Source organism: Mauremys mutica, chromosome 1 (assembly GCF_020497125.1).
Source record: "Mauremys mutica isolate MM-2020 ecotype Southern chromosome 1, ASM2049712v1, whole genome shotgun sequence".
NCBI lineage: Eukaryota > Metazoa > Chordata > Testudines > Geoemydidae > Mauremys > Mauremys mutica.
In genome coordinates, this window is record NC_059072.1 from 283,943,769 (window position 1) to 283,961,720 (window position 17,952).

At 40.1% G+C, this 17,952-nt stretch overlaps 1 protein-coding gene across 5 annotated transcripts in view; it reads left to right on the forward strand.

Annotated features, from left to right (window-relative positions):
• The window catches only part of MYCBP2 (MYC binding protein 2), a 415,400-nt gene that overhangs the window by 137,351 nt on the left and 260,097 nt on the right, over positions 1-17,952 (forward strand). For all 5 annotated transcript variants that reach the window (XM_045011267.1, XM_045011270.1, XM_045011275.1 and 2 more), the window contains 5 exons: positions 1,324-1,405; positions 5,178-5,295; positions 6,383-6,587; positions 6,974-7,127; positions 14,913-15,085. In XM_045011267.1, coding sequence (XP_044867202.1) covers positions 1,324-1,405; positions 5,178-5,295; positions 6,383-6,587; positions 6,974-7,127; positions 14,913-15,085 — 732 coding nt within the window. The remainder of the gene's footprint in view (positions 1-1,323; positions 1,406-5,177; positions 5,296-6,382; positions 6,588-6,973; positions 7,128-14,912; positions 15,086-17,952) is intronic.

Below are 17,952 nucleotides of genomic sequence, written 5' to 3' on the forward strand. Positions count from 1 at the left end.
TGTACTGTATTTTTTTGTCTCTGCTGCTGCCTGATTGTGTACTTCCGTTCCAAATGAGGTAAATGGTTGACTGGTCAGTTTGTAAATCTGGTATTCATAACTCGGAGGTTCTACTGTAATTCTAGGCTTCGGCATTCTATTGGATATCTTGATTAGCCATCTCTGTGGGGGTGCAAAGGAGTGATTAGGTTGGATTAACATCTGCAGCCAACTTCAGTCCTCTTCACCACTGAAGGAGGGTTAAGAAACCATACAGTGATCAAGAAACCATCCTCTACTGCTGCTTCACTCCACTCTTCCTGCCAGTTGCCACTCTAATTCTGAACTGTGCAGGGGATGGGTATCCCATGGGACCACATATATTATTAACCCCTATGTGGTGGAACTGCATCTGTTATGCTTCCAAGGGCCCTCAGTTCCAAAAAGAGTAGGTTCAGAATTTGACCACAAGGCAATATTTATTGTTATAATAATTTTAGTGAGTTTTGTAGTTAATTTGGAGTGCCATTGGAACAAATTATAATCCAGCATTATAACCAGCATTGATTGGAGGCTCCCAAATTATCTCTAGCATGGAAAAAAAATTGTTTTAAAGTACAGTTATGATCACAAAAGCGACTGTGCAAATATATTATCCTTGTTTTATTCAAGAAAATTGTTTCATGCTGACAATATTATTGGGCAGGTACAGTATTGTGTTTTGTACAGTACTAAAGAACTCGCTGTGAAGAAACTCAAACACACAGAAACAAGACATATTAGGAAATAGAGAGGTGAATGGGAAATCAGTGGATTTGATAAAGTGGATTTTAAGGGTGGAATAATATTTTTCCCCAGAAAGATGAGAATCAGTCTGCCCAGGTTCTTAGTACGCAAACAAATGTAATAAATGCTTATGGCAGTCAGTTACCTGATAATTTAATCCAGCAGTTACTTTTTCTAATTTTGTTCTGATTGCTACTTTTTGTTTGTTCAAATGAAAATTTGATTTTTGTAATTAAACTGTTGAACAAAAACATATTTGACATGGTTAGTTCTATAATCAGTTTGTTTAAATTAACAGATGAAAAATGTAATTAGTGTTAAACATTTTGATAGCTTTTCTTTTACCAGGGAATGGCTTCAGTGGGACTACTCTCAGGCTTAGTTAATTGTATGCAAGTCTTTGCAGGATCAAGAACTTAAGTTAAAGCCAATGAGGGTAAAATTATTACCATCTACAAATATTTTTAGTAATATAAAGTACACATCAAACCATGGATGTGTGAGGTCCTTCAAATTGTCAGGAAAAAATATTCTGAAAACAAAACATTTTATTTTTAGTGGTTTTGATGGAGAATGGTGATGTTTACACATTTGGATATGGGCAGCATGGGCAGCTGGGACATGGAGACGTTAATTGCAGGTATGTTGTAAATAGGTTAAAGGACATATTTGTACTATTGAATTTCATTCCGTACCTATGAATTGGATTACATATAATGGATATATTCTCCCTGCTTAGATGAGGCAGGGAGAATATTCAGGAGTGACATAAATAGGGCAGGACTTCCTTAAGCTCTACTAAACATTTTAGAAAATGTCTCCTGCGCATACTCAGAATCAGTGTCAGCTGTTTCAACTTTATTTTCCTCTAGAATAAGCTAAAAGCATTTAGTCTTCAAAGAACTGTTCACATGAAGATCTAAATGTTGTGTTGCTATGTCTTTTAAAAAAAAATGGTTACAGGAATTTTACTCTGGGGAAAAGTGTTTCCTTCTATTACCAGTTACTCAAAAAAATAGCAGGAAGGGACTTTGCTCAGACTTTTTAAGAACAAACAGTACCTGCCTTCTAGCAGATAGCAACCAGGGAAAATTTCAGTCCCCAAAGTATTTAAAAAACTTTAGTTTATGAAAACTATCATACAATTCAAAGTGTGTAGCTTTTTCTTTGGTCTGAAAATTTCTATACATTGTCTGGTCCCAAAGATGAAATGTTTTTTAAAGTTTTTGCAGATTCCCTTCATGCATTGTAGTTTCCCAGACATATTAAGACTGCAGTGGATAAAGATTTTAGTGCCAAAAAATCTGCAAAGTTTGTGAATTCCACAAGGTAAAAATATATATGCTGAAGTCCTTATGCCCTTAAGAACTTCAGTAAAGAAACTTCTTTATATTATGTCTCTTACAGTAGTGACTAAAGACCAACCAAGAATGAGGTCCCATTGTGCTAGGCACTGTACAAACACAGAGTAGTAGATGGCCCTTGCCCTGAAGCTCATGCTATCGAAATAAGCAAGACAGACACAGTGTGGGGGAAGAGATATAACACACAAGCAAAGTGAACAGCGTGATAGCAGCAAACATCATGTTGCACAGTTTGGGGTTTTTTGGATGGGCTTATGAGACAATAAGCTATTTGAAACAAAAGTTGAAGGGAAGCTAGGTGAGGGGAACAGGGCCGGAGAGGAAGAGGGTAAGAAGAGTATGTATGGCTAGTGGAAGCACATATTAAAGTAAAGAGATAATTTAGGCCACATCTACATCTTAGGAGTGCTTTGCCAGTATACAGTAACTCTTGGTTAACATTGTAGTTATGTTCCTGAAAAATGCTACTGTAAGTGAAGTGATGTTAAGAGAATCCAATTTCCCCATAAGAATTAATGTAAATAGGGTTCCAGAGAATTTTTTCGTCAGATAAGACTATATTATATATATATATATATTGCCATTGTGTAAGTATATAATATTTTATTCCTGCTTTAATATTTAAGTGCCTGGTCCTGAAAGGTGCAGAGCACCTCAGGATCGAGCCCTAAATGTGTAATTTAATATATTTACTGTTCATTTTGTTGTATCTATACCATAAAATATACAGGATTGTGCAGTTGCAGAGAATAATGTTCCTATAAGCTCCTAACTTTATTTTCCCTTGTTTTCAGTGTTTCAAATTCTAGCCTTAACATCACAGTAACATTTTTGTTTTGGATTATCATCAATATCTGGTGTTTTGCTACTTTAACTATTTTAGAATGATAACCTTTGTGCAGAGGGAACCACATCTGTCCAAATGAGCATATTGCTGACCAATAAGAACTGAGTTTTCTACAGCATCTTAAATAATGTAACTTGCTAATATACATTTCACTTGTACATTACCGCTTTTACTCCTCGGCTCGAGATTTTCTTTCCTTAATTATATATCTTTGTGTATCTTTACACAAAAAAAGCAGTGGATGTGCTATTTCCGGACTTTAGCAAAGCTTTTGATACAGACTCCCACAGTATTCTTGCCAGCAAGTTAAAGAAGTATGGGCTGGATGAAAGGACGGTAAGGTGGATAGAAAACTGGCTAGATGGTCGGGCTCAACGGGTAGTGATCAATGGTTCCATGTCTAGTTGGCAGCCGGTATCAAGTGGAGTGCCCCAAAGGTCGGTGCTGGGGCCGGTTTTATTCAATATCTTCATTAACGATCTGGAGGATGGTGTGGACTGCACCCTTAGCAAGTTTGCAGATGACACTAAACTGGGAGGAGTGGTTGATACGCTGGAGGGTAGGGATAGGATACAGAGGGACCTAGACAAATTAGAGGATTGGGCCAAAAGAAATATGATGAGGTTCAACAAGGACAAGTGCAGAGTCCTGCACTTAGGACGGAAGAATCCCATGCACTGCTACAGACTAGGGACCGAATGGCTGGGCAGCAGTTCTGCAGAAAAGGACCTAGGGGTTACGGTGGACGAAAAGCTGAATATGAGTCAACAGTGTGCCCTTGTTGCCAAGAAGGCTAATGGCATTTTGGGTTGTATAAGTAGGGGCATTTCCAGCAGATCGAGGGATGTGATCATTCCCCCCTACTCAGCACTGGTGAGGCCTCATTTAGAGTACTGTGTCCAGTTTTGGGCCCCACACTACAAGAAGGATGTGGACAAATTGGAGAGAGTCCAGCGGAGGGCAATAAAAATGATTAGGGGTCTGGAGCACATGACTTATGAGGAGAGGCTGAGGGAACTGGGATTGTTTAGTCTGCAGAAGAGAAGAATGAGGGGGGATTTGATAGCTGCTTTCAACTACCTGAAAGGGGGTTCCAAAGAGGATGGATCTAGACTGTTCTCAGTGGTAGAAGATGACAGAACAAGGAGTAATGGTCTCAAGTTGCAGAGGGGGAGGTTTAGGTTGGACATTAGGAAAAACTTTTTCACTAGTAGGGTGGTGAAGAACTGGAATGGGTTACCTAGGGAGGTAGTGGAATCTCCTTCCTTAGAAGTTTTTAAGGTCAGGCTTGACAAAGCCCTGGCTGGGATGATTTAGTTGGGTTTGGTCCTGCTTTGAGCAGGGGGTTGGACTAGATGACCTCCTGAGGTCCCTTCCAACCCTGAGATTCTATGATTTTATTTTTCTTTTCATGTTCAGTGTCCTTCCTTACCTTGTATTCTCTTGCTCTTCTTCTCTCTTTTTTCTCATGCCTAATCTCTCCATTGTCCTTCCCTCTAGTCATCAGGGATTCTCTACATATGAGGTTATTCTGGAATAGCTGTTCCACTTTAAATTTAGACCCTACCTTAATCTGAAACAATTTGCAAGTGTAGGCAAGCACTTAGGCCATGCTCCAAAGCCCACTGAAGTTAGTTTTGAATTGTCAGGCCTTTAATTTGCTCACCTCAATGTTATTTTTTTTCTCACCTCTCAATCTCAATGCTTCTTTTCTAATCTATCACTTCAGGGTTCCCTCCACTCACCACTACTGTCCTCTCCCTCAGATACACTCACTACTTCCACTCCAGTTGAACACTCCTCAAACACATCTGTATTTGGGAGGCACACAGAAGACTTTTCAGGTCTTCTGGTGAGATTATTCTTCCTAGTATCTATGGACTTTGGGGGAAAGAGGGATGTTCTAATGCCTTTCCCTCCATTTGAGAGATGCAGAACCAGGATCTTCTCTCCCCCTCTGCCCTTCCCTAGACAGCTGGGGCAGAGAGTCATCCAGTAGTCTTGCCAGCCATGCTTGGGACCAGAATACTAGACAAATGTTCAGTTGCATGGTTGTACAAATAGTATTCCAGATAGTATCTGACAAATGACAATAACAATATTACTTTGTGATCAGCTGCACAGTTACTAACATTAATATTGCATGTGTTAAATATTGCATAAAGATGCACTGATACTGGTGTGGTTTTATTTTGACATAGGGGATGTCCCACTCTGGTACAGGCATTACCAGGTCCTAGCACGCAAGTTACTGCAGGAAGCAACCATACAGCCATTCTCTTAATGGATGGACAGGTCTTCACATTTGGAAGTTTCTCTGTAAGGAAACATTTCTTTACTTTTGGAAATAGTTTTTATCTATATATTGTACACTTAGAGTTATAGTAAATAGTTTTTAGAATTTTTTTTCACAGTTCCACACATTTGCATATACCTAACTTATGCCTGTGCATATTAAGTGTTTGTGTGTCTTTATTTTAAATCTGGTTAGAAAAGCATGACTCTGAAAATCTCCCGCTGTTCCTTAGTGTCTCCCATATCAAATTTACATCGTTTACAAGGGGAACTTTTTTTTTCCAATTGGCATTAATGTCAAAACTATCTGCAAACTAACGTGGTGGGATTCATGACACCTGTAGAATATTACTACATGAGAAGATAATGCATGGAGAAGATTGTTACTGTTCATCGCACTCCTGACTCACATCAGAGCTGCTTCTTGGGCTGCAAGGGAAGTTGTGGGAGGCACCACCTCCATTTTCCTCACACCAGTAGTAGGGCTGATTCAAACACGTAAGGTTAAAAATTGTAGAATGTAGCTTAAATTCGTAACTTTGCCAGACACTAAAAATCATCGACTGAATAGAGGCACTGGATTTAGGGCTTATTACAACAATCTGAAACCCACTAACAACCTCCCCCCTCCCCAGCTGCTTCCTCCCCTCTTCCTTCTCTCCGTATGACTAGAGTGGTGTTAATAAACCACATTACCTTGAATGGTCCCTTGAAATATTTATCTATGTATGCTAAACAATCTGTTCAAACCTTGCATTTAGCAGACATATTTTGAGTTAGTTTCCCAGACCTGAAGAAGAGCTCTCTGTAAACTCAAAAATTTGTCTCTCACTAACTGAAGTTGGTCCAATAAAAGAGAATACCTCATCCCAGGAGTACTGGAAGCTTCCTAAAAGTGTGTGTGTGTACACACAGTGGTGCCTGAACAGTGGCCCCACCCCCTGTGCCGCCCCTTCCCTCGAGGCCACATGCCACAGTATGATAGCATTATGAAGTAAACTTTTAATGGGTCATCTTTTTCCAATTTTCCATTTTGTATATTGAAACTGCTATTTTATCCTTCTGAAACTATTGTTGCTAGTATTTACTAATTACTGATTTCTTTCTTTAGAAGGGACAGCTTGGCAGACCAATTTTGGATATGCCTTACTGGAATGCAAAGCCAGCACCTATGCCTAATATTGGATCTAAATATGGACGCAAAGCTACTTGGATTGGAGCAAGTGGAGATCAGACTTTTCTTCGGATTGATGAAGCTCTCATTAACTCTCATGTTCTAGCCACGTCTGAGATCTTTGCAAGCAGGCATATAATAGGTAAGAGCTCTTCAACAGTATTGTAAATTAGTTCATTTAACATACATTTAGTGAAGGAACTTGAAACATTACAATGCAAGCAGTGGAGGTAGTAAGTAAAAGATGCAAATTGAGTAAACTCTTATCTTATGACACTCCATTTTACTTTTAGGGTATTTACATTTTATATGGTACTCTTAATTGATTTACAAATGTAATTTTATTATTAATACAAATAAAAATCCTCCAAGCTACTCTTAAATTTTTAATGTTCCAGTGCAGTTAAAAACATCTCATCACATCTATTAGATATTGTACTATGAGTGTACTCTTCCTTACATTATTATTATTACTTCAGAGATGGAGGCTAGCATGTGACAGATGGACTATTTGTCTATTTTTTCCAGGTTTGGTCCCTGCTTCTATGTCAGAACCGCCTCCGTTTAAATGTCTTCTGATAAATAAAGTAGATGGGAGTTGCAAGACATTTAATGATTCTGAACAGGAGGATCTTCAAGGGTTTGGAGTATGTCTGGATCCTGTTTATGATGTTATTTGGAGGCAAGTGTGGTTTGTAGTCACAGAAAGGGGGCATCAGTATAGAAATAAGATTGAATTTATTAGAACAATTTTGGGTAGCATCATCTGCTCACATAGGATCAACTATCATTTCTGTTACCTATCATAAGAAGGCTTCTGTTTAATCTCCTTTATATATGTGCCAGGCCTTTTGCTTCTCCCTGGCTCCAAAGCATGTGCTGTCACACCCAGTCTTTTCAAGGAGGTTTATTTCTTTAAACAGAAAACAGTCTCAACTCAGTCATTGGCCCCAGGCTTTAGGCTCAGCCCTGCCAGAGGTTTCTAGCTCACCTGCTCCTGGCAACTTCCCAGCCGTAATCAGCTCTGCTCCCATCCTGGAACAGCAGCCACAGAGCTGCTTCCCCGAGCCTCTGGGCCTCTTGCTCTAGGGACCCACAGTAGGAGCTAATTGCACTCCAGTGTGGCTTTTCCTCCGCGGGGCTTAGCTTGCTCTGTCCATTCCCCTCCAGGGCTCAACCTATCTCAGTCTTTCCTCCCTCCAGCTGCCTACTACCAACCCTTTTTAGGCCTTCTTTAACTGAATTGGACTTAGACTGAGCCTTACTGACAGGTATCAGAGCAACCAGCTACCCTGTGACAAACTGTATCTCTGTTTTTTCTTCTTGGATGGCTTGCTGTCCACTTGAGCTCAACATGGCCTAAACAGAGCTCCTTCTTTTTCCTCCTGAATTCTTATCACATCATTTGGTCTCTGTTATTTTCAACAACTCCTCCAGGCTCAAAATATTTGGTAATCTTAAATTCCTCCGTCTGTTTTCCTTGCATTGTGTCCAAGCCTTATTCAGATTTTACTGTTTATTCTTCCACAATGTATCGTGTATCTGAATCTTCTTGCCTTGCCCAACAGTTAAACCACTTGTTCATGTCTTAATCTCTCAATTCAGTTACCGAAGGATCTTCCTCAGCAGTCTCACTGATCACAGCTGATCAGAAGGGGAAAGAAGTGGTACTCTTCTAAGCTCTGCCCACTTGAGACATAAAAATAAGAGGACATTCACAATAGATTATAGCTCTTCCTTCGAGTGTCCTCTGTATATTCCCACTCATAGAATGCTCCAACCAGTGCAGTGCAGCCTGAATGGTAAGATTCTACTAGTAGTAGCCATTGGAGTGTCTATGTGCCTCCCTTGGTCCCTGTTGCTGTGTGATCCTTATGGAATAGTAACTAGATAGTTTGTATTGGTTAGTTGTTGCCTAAGTGCATATAGTTATATATTATTACTTAGAGGTAGGTAGCTAAAGGATAACATGTTGGATCAGAAGATTAAGAAGCTTGGATTCAAAAGATGTTTCTTGTGACCGGCAGTATCCCAGCATCAGATGCACATATCAGATGCTTGGCATGCTTGGGGGAAGATCGTTCTCCCTCTGAATATCCAATCTGCTTAATAAAAACAACGAGGAGTCTGGTGGCACCTTAAAGACTAACAGATTTATTTGGGCATAAGCTTTTGTGGGTAAAAAACCCATTTCTTCAGATGCGCTTCTTCAGACTTACACGGCTACCCCCTGATACTTGACAATCTGCTTAATGTTTATCGCAAGGGCTAAGAGTGCGAGAGATGAAATAGGCTCCAGTCAGTTTTATTGCAGGAATCACTGACAGTGGCAGCAGATTCTCAGAGTGTGGTTGTAGTTCCAGTCATTTCGGCTGGGGAAAAAAAACAGATTCAGCTTCTGTGTCAGATACAGGATCTGTCATAGTTAAGGATCCAAAAAAGAAAAGTTTTGGATCAGTGATAAACTGTTTCCATAGCTGTCCCATTTCAGAAAGTATTGGTTGCAGTACCAAGAAAATATGTGCAGATCGCCTTGATGTCTGCCTCAATACAAAGAACCAATCTGAGAGAGAGATTTACAAGGACAGAATCTATTTATAGAGCCAGGATCTGAATTAAGATCTCAGCTCAGAGTTGGGAGTTGTCCTTGTAAAGATCCGACAATATCACATCTGGAGGAGCCTGGCCTTATGGTGAGATCTAAGGATCCAGTTAAGAGAACTGATGAGGGTTTGTTAACTGGCACAATACTGTTAAAGCAGTAGTTCATCATATGGATCCATCTGTGGCTCCATTGACACTTGAGTCTGGTACTGCTTCTTAGGACACATCACTTGGGCTGCTGCAAGCAATCAGACTGACTGCTTTTCTGAGAGTCAGCAGCACTGTGCTGCTGTATTCTATTAAGATCCCTGGAGAAGAACTGTTCTCTGCTCTCCATTTCAAGGAGGTTATTGTCTCAAGTCCTGTCTGAGCCTTGAGTGATTTGGAGCTAGAAGAGAAATACAGATCACAGATTAGAACAGGAAAAAATTATTATAACCAGTTCAGTGCAGGTCTGCTGAATCCGCAGGCACAGAAATATTTCCAGCTTGATCTATCCAGTGGGGTTTTGGCCTGAGTGGTAGATACCTCCTTTAGTAAGATGGTCTCACTGGCCATTTTGGGCACCTTATTAGGAAGGTGTGAGGACAGACTTTCAGCAAAACTATATTAGGATGACATTCAGTTGTTGAATCCAATGGATAAAGACCAGCCAATACAGCTTCCTCATAAGAAGTCACCTAAGGAAATTGGTAAAAGATGAGGACAAGCTGGAGCGGGTAGATTCTGATTCAGAATTAAGGGACGTGTCTTCTCCAAATGGAAATGTGGAGGACATCTCAGTATCATCACCATCAGAAGATGCTATAGCCTTTCAGGAGTTAGTATCTTGAATGTCAAAGATGCTAGATATTCCTTCTGTTTTTGTGGAGGAATCATCACATCCTCTGTGATATTTTGGGGTCAGTGGTTAGATAACTAATCATATTTCCCTTGTTATGAAATATGTCAACCACTCAGCTTCTCTCTAAAGATGATATATCAGTTCTCTGAAGAAGGACTTGCGATGTTTCGTACTTACCTGCCTCCTAATTCATTGGTGGTCAAAGTGACATTTCACAGATCAAAAAGTGCCCAAGCTCACTCTGCTCCATTGGATAAAGAAGGGAAGAGGCTGAATGTATTAGGAAGAAATATATTTTCTTCAGAGAAAATCAGCATGTGCATATTCAACTATGAAGCTGTCATGGCTAGGTACCAATACCATTTCTGGAGCAAAATGTCCTTTTCTTAATGTGCTTCTAGAGGACCACCAAAGGTTATCAAATGCTATTTTGACTGAAGGACTGAATGTTGCTAAGCTACAGTTGACAGTCGCTTTGAATCCTCAGATATTTCAGCAAGATCAGTAGTTTTCGCTGTCTCACTAAGGAGACACACCTGGTTAAGGTTGGTGGGACTCCCTTATGAGACAGAAATGAGGCTCGTGGACCTTCCATTTGAAGGAGAATAGTCTGTTGAGTGTTCAGACTAAAGAGGTACCGGAGAGCATGAAAAATGTAAGATCTGCTAGATCTTTAGGTTTCTTTAAGTAGGAAAGAAGTCATATCCTACTTCATTAAACAGGTAGCAAAGGCAATATCCACCTTCTTTGTCTCCACATCATTACAGTTACCAGAGAAGGGCATATCATTTTCATTCGAAACATCATACTTCACAATATCAACATCAATGGAGGAAGAATGTTAAACCTTACAATAATAAAAGGAAAGTTTTGTCATCTTCATCTTCAGCCGTGCATCGGATTTGACATAATGACACGGAGCTTCGAGCCAGCCAGTATGGGCATTGTTTAATCCACAGTTTGGGGACTAGTTGTCCCATTTTCTTTCAGCAGTGGGAGTTGTTAACATTGGACAGATGGATATTAAAACTCTTTTATACGGTTATACAGTTCAGTTCAGAACCTCTCCCTCCAACAAGCCACCCACTTCATATTTGGACAGAGATCAGTCATCTTGATTTGCTAAAAAAAGGATTTCCAATCTCTACTATAGTTAGGTGTAGTAGAGGTAGTTTCATGAGATCACAGAGGAAAGAGGTCTTGATTTAAGGAAATTAAACACTTTATATAAAAGAACTTCACTTCTGCATGTTGTCTCTAACACCACCTCTTTCCCTCCAGGATTGTTTTGCAGTTCTGATCTTAAGACCCATACTTCCACATTTCTGTAAACAATGTCATTGAAATTTTCCGGTTTCATTGTTGGAGACGACTATTTTTCAATACAAGGCCCTCCCTTTTGAGTTATCTGCAGCACCCAGGGTATTTACAAAATGCCTGTCTGTTGTGGCAGTATACCTAAGGCGGCAGGGGATGTATGTATACTTGTACCTAGATGATTTAATAAGTGTCATTTAGGGAAGAGATCTTGTAAATTAAATATATTCACTGTTTGTCAGTCTGTCATTACCAGTAAACTGGGAAAAGCCATGTCTAAACCCTATTTAAAGGGTTCTTTGTATAGGAGACATAGTGGATTCAACTGTGAAGAGTACTGTTCTGTTCTCCCAGAGGGGAGAGAGATCAACATAAAAAGATGTATGTATTTCCTCTGCCGGTTACCAAGACAATTGATTCTTTTCGTCCTTCAGTTGTTGGGTCTGTTGGCATCAACCACAGCAGTGCCTCCTTATGCTAGTCTTCAAATGAGGTCTTCAACACTAGTTAGCAAAGAATTACAAACCAGGTTTAGACAATATTCATTGAAAAATATTAATTCCACATCAGATGTTATAATTTAACGTGGTGGACAGACAATCAAATGCAATGAAAGATGTACTTTTTCAGTCCCTTACATCATCAGTAATACTGATCATGGATACATCTACCCTAGGATGGGGAGCCCATCAGAACAGTGAATTGTTGGTCAGAGATCATTGTTCATCAAAGGAACTTACACATCAATATTTTAGAACTGATAGAATAGCTCTAATGTATTTTCTATGTCAACTCAAAAACAAAGCAATTCTGTTAGTAATAGACTATATGACAGCATTATATCTGTGAAATTATGCATCTGAACCTTTGGTCCCTTCACTTGACTGCGTGGGGAATAGATCTTTAGATGAGCTAGAAGAAAGGCTTTCATTAGAAGTACAGAATGTACGGTTTTAGTCTAGAAAGGAATCCACACAAAAGTGCTATAGTCTTAAATGGAAGAGATTTTTATTGTGGATTTCCATGTATAACATGGATCCTTATATGGCAACAATTAATTATGTATTAGAATATTTATTGTATTAAAAACATAATTTTTTTTATCTTCAGTTAAGCTTCATATCTCAGCCATGTCAGCATATCATGTACCTGTAGAGGGAAAATCAGTTTTCGCTAATGAGATACAGTTAAGAGGTTTTAAAAAAGCCTTAATAATTTGTATCCTGCAATAAAAACTCCTGTGCTCTCTTGGAATCTGAATGTATTACAACACAATTAATGGGACCCCCCCTTTGAACCTGTTCTTTATTTCATTTGTCTATAAAAAATAGTGGTTTTGATAGCAAACACTTCTGCAACATGCATAAGTGAATTACATGCATTAATCACTGATCCACCATTCGCTATTTTTCATGAGGATACAGTGGTTCTTTGTGCTCATCCTAAGTTTTTACCAAAAAAATTCTCTGATTTTTCACATAAATCAATCTATAATTTTACCAGTCATCTTTCACAAACCCCATACTCATGATGGGGATGCTAAATTACACATGTTGTATGTGAAGAGAGTATTGTCTTTTTATTTAGATAGGACTACAACATTTAGACAGTCTTCCAAGATGTTCAGAGCTTGTGGACCAAAAAACAAGGGAAAAGCTGTTTATATACAGAATTTCTCTAGATGGGTTAGATTTGGTATTTATGAAACATATAAATTGAAGGGATTATCCATTCCTCAAGGCAGCAGAACTCATTCAGAAAAATCAAAGGCAGCTTGCATGGCTTTCTCTAGATACAGTTCTCTGGTGAAGATATGTACAATAGCAACCCAGAGTTGTGTTCACACTTTTACTAATCATTGTTCTTTAGACTTGGAATCTAGATCTGGTGCAAAGTTTGGCAAGGCAGCCATGCACAACTTGTTTAACTAAAATGCCAGGTTCTACCCCCTTGGGTCAGAGTACTTGTTAATCCATCCCATGAGTAGGAGTATGCAGAGGACATTCAAAGGAAGAAATTAAGTTTACTTACCTGTAACTGAGATTCTTCAAGATGAACTCTGGATATTCACACTCCCCACCCACCTTTCCCTACTACCTCAGAGTCCTACTTACCAGACGACTGGGGGTTGCAGTTGAATGAACTGAGGTGGTGGGTCATCACACTCCTTTTAAACTCTTGCCCTAGAACTCGAGAATTCTATAGGAGTAGGGAGGAGAGTGTAAGGGAGCTGCTTGGATGCTTCAACAGCTATTGCTGGTAGAATTTTACCATTTGGGCTGCATCAGTCAGAGCATCCCATGAGTGTCAATATGCAGAGTCCATATTGAAGAACCTCGGTTACAGGTTACTAACCTTCATATATTCAAAACGTGTGCTCTGATGGTCTCTTCAAGATTGAGTTCTCTTCATCAGAGTTCAGATACACCTATGAGCAGAGATGAGTTAAGGCAATAGTTGTATGCTTAAGGCTCTGTGATGACATCAGAATCTCAGCTTTCATTTAGAGAGAAGTTTCTAGCCATCATGATTGTGAAGAAAATCTTGAAAATGAGTCAAGTAGAAGTGTTGCATAAATTTCTGCCTGAGTCAAAAAGTCTATAAGAAGGACAAGCAGTAGCAGCTATAGAGCCAGGGAGGAAGCCAGTTAGCCCACATTTGTTTAGAAAGGATGCAGTCTGACTTGGGGCCAGGGCTTGAATGGCCATCTGGGCTCTGCAGGACTGGATCCTTTTCACAGGGGCTTAGATGCCCTGCTCAAATCTATGGGATCTGTTTAGATGACCTGTTTGGATCTATGGGATCTGCTTCCCCTTCATGTGGCTTTTATATGCTCTCAGGGCTTTGTTTGTTTCCACCTACCCTTCTATCTTCATGAATCAGATGGAGAGGAAAGATGCTGTAGGTCTTCAAAATATTATTGTTCTTTCCTTACTAACATGCTTTGAGCAGTGAAATAATTTCAATGTCAATTTTAACTATCATCATTGATATACCATTGATAACAAATACTTCTTACTCATTTCATTTCCTTTCTCCATCTTAATCCATGCTTCCCCTGCACACAAAAGGTTCTTCCAATCCATTGCTAAGTTACTGTGTTCATATCATTCTCCCTTAAAAAAACCTCTTCATATGGGTCATCCACAAGAAGGTACTGTCTGTTGAAAAAAACAAGCGAAAATATATTGGACCCCTCAACCCCAAGATTTACATGCATCAAAACTGAGTAACCTTATGGCTTCCAATTTAGAGCTTTGTTATTTTTTGCCTCATCCCCTACAGTTTGGTACTGTCACTTCTTGTATTACATCTATAATTCAATTTTAAGCTCCTGAAATCAACAACCATTTTAACGTCTCTTGTTAGCTCTGAGACATGCTTAGAACATTTTTTGGAAGTTCTGAAATTTAAATAATCTAATCTGTTTGTTTGAATTTAAGATTATTAAGAATGTTTGGGGTTTTCGTTACATTTTTGTAATAAATAGTGATTATCTTGCATAACATATATTTCATTGGTACAGTGGATTGCAATCCTAACATTCCCTACTAGTCGGAACTATCATTAAGTAGTTTTCAGTAGATATTAAAATAGTTTAGAAAGTTTAAATATTAAAATAGGTTCAGTTAATTTTTTATGTTAAATTTAATTTTTTGCTACATTGAAATATTTTTTTTTTACTTTGTGTTTTTGGGTCAGGTTTCGACCAAATACTAGAGAACTGTGGAGTTACAATGCCGTTGTTGCTGATTCCAGGCTTCCCTCAGCTCCAGACATGCAATCCCGATGTAGTATTCTAAGCCCGGAACTTGCACTTCCAACAGGATCCAAAGCTCTAACCACCAGGTCTCATGCAGCTTTGCACATTCTAGGTATAAATTTATGGTTGATGAATCAAAAAGCTGAAAAGTAATAGTAAATGCACTCTGCTCTGTGTGTGTGTGTGTGTGTTTGTGTTGTCTTTGAGTAGTGTCCCCATGGGTGCTCCACTTCAGGTGTGTTTACACCCCATACACCTGAGATCAGAGATTTTTTTTGTAATAGTGCTCGTTCGACTTGCATATATGCCCTACACATCCTCATGCCTTCCACGGAGGCTATATAGGGCTGCACGGTAGAACTGCTCTCAGTTCCTTCTCATCCGCCTCAGCCTGAGACAGAGTATTAGTGTGCCTTTCTATTCAAAAATAGTCTATTAGCCTCTCTGCCTCTCATTTCTATTTACTTTGTTTCAGAGGAATTGGTCTCAAAAGTTCTGGTCTGAGTTTAAGGGCAGGGGTAGGAAGAATCGTGAGAAAAGACTTTGACTCTTAACAATGGAGCATTCTCCCTGTCCAGCTTCAGATCCAGGCCAGGATGCGCATCCGCTCACCTCAGATGTCGGCCTGGGAGTGAACATAGTGCCCCTTTGACTTCAGCACATTCACTTGGATCTGTTGGAGGTAAATCCTCAGAGAAGACCTAGAAAAAGAGAGCCCATTCTCCTCAGAAGGAGCCTGCTCTAAAGTCTGTCTCTTCCAAATAAGAGTTTTTCAGAGACCTCACGTCCTGCTAAAGCCCCTCTGTATGATAAAGATCAACAATGTTGTCATAGGTCTTCTCCCCCACTTGGAGCTGTTGGGTTCCAAGATGGGGACCTGCATGGACTCCTCTAAACTAAAATCCTAGTTTAGATCTGGTTCTCGCTGCCACCAGTCAGTTTTCTAAGTGTCTGACACACTGCCTGTTCCCCCAAAAACTTCCCCTGGGAACACAGATTCAAACCCCTTGAATCTCACCAGAGAGAGAGAGAGAAACAGCCAGTTCCTCTCCCCCCCTTCCCTCTCTCCAGCCTGCTCCGGAGAGATACACACCGAGTCAAATCCTTGACTCAACACAGAGGGACTCACCTCCCCCTCCCCTTCCCTTGAAAATGCAAACAAGAGAAGAATCAATCAAGTTCTAAAAAGAAAAGATTTTATTAAAGAAAGAAAAAAAAGTACACTCTCTCTGTATTACCAGGATGCAAAAATACAGGGTCTAACTTATAAAAACTGGAGAGACTTCCCCCTCCCTCCTCCTCAGCATAATCAGTAACAGCAACAGAAATAAAGAATTTCCTTCAGCAAACACACAATTTCAAATGTAGAAATCAAATTATAAGACTAATTCGCCTTTCTAATACTCACTATACTGGATAGTAGGAAATACTCCAGGAGAACTTGGAGACATGTCTGGCCTCTCTTAGATCCAAAGAGAGCACACAGAGCAAACAAGGAACACAGACAAAGGCTTCCCTCCACAGAGATTTGAAATTATTCTGTCCCTTGATTGGTCCTCTGGTCAGGTGTTTCTCAGGTTACTGAGCTTGTTAACCCTTTCCAGGTAAAAGAGACCTTAACCCTGATCTGTTTATTTATGACAAATGTCTTAATTGATTTGGCTGCAAGATCTACTCATCCCCAACACTTCAATTTAGAATAGCAAACTGTCAGGCTGTCCTGGCTATATACAACCACTCAAATTACACCAATTTTTCCACCTTTATTGAACATTTACCAACTGAACAGAGTGAGCTGTCTTAGGCTACAATTAGGGGCAACTGTTAGCCAGAACGTCTTTTCAGGTCTCACTGAGATGCTGCAGACACTGCTGCTCAGTCTGTTGCTGCAGCAGTGGTCATATGCACAGCATCCTGGCTTCAGTTTTTAGAATTTGAAAGGGAGGTCCAAAACATCTTTGAGGACTTTCCCTTTGATGGTGTCAAACTTTTTGCGGAATCCAAAGACAAATACTTGCATACCCTAAAGCAGGGGTCAGCTACCTTCGGCATGCGGCCCATCGGGGTAATCCACTGGCGGGCCACAAGACATTTTGTTTACATTGACCGTCCACAGGCACGGCCCCCCTCAGCTCCCAATGGCCGCAGTTCACTGTTCCAGGCCAATGGGAGCTGTGAGAAGCGGTGACCAGCACATCCCCGTGTCCCGCCAGTGGATTACCCTGATGGGCCGCGTGCCGAAGGTTGCCAACCCCTGCCTTAAAGCATTCTAGAGCCACCTTGAGATCTCTTGGGATTTGCACACTTGTGTACAAAATAAGATTTAGTAAATCCCAGATGGCACAGAGATCCTGCCTCACATAATTTCCAACTTTTGAGAGACCTTATGAAGCACTCAAAAAGAAACTACGATATCAGAGGAAGAGACTGTTTCTTCAGTGTCCACCACTTAGGTCCCATCAACATCTAAGCAGCAGTTATGACAAGTTGGTTGTGGTCCTGAAACAATCCCATAGAACTGAGCTGCATGTGCACCATTCTGCCTCCTTCCTCCTTTTTTGGAGACCACGTCTCTTGTTTTCAGTTTGCATGGGAGTAGATTACATCAGATACATGGGTGTAGGAGGTTACAAGAGTGGGGCATTCCATCTGTTTTTACCTCCTTTTCCTCTTACCCACGCCTCTTCAGGGACCCCTCTCGCGAACCTTTCTTAAGGCAGAAAGTTGATTCCCTCCTGTACATATAGGAGCTGTAAAAATGTTCTAGCTCAGCACAGTGGGAAGAGCATCTACTCCAACTATTTCCTGGCCCTGAAAAAGAGAGGAGGATGGAGATCAATTTTAGATCTAAGACCCCCTAAACAACTTTGTGAAATCCCCAAAATTCAGGATGTTGACTGTTGCAGCAATAATTCCATCCTTGGAACAGGGGGGTTGGTTTTTGGCTCTTGACCTTCAGGACACCTATTTTCATATGTG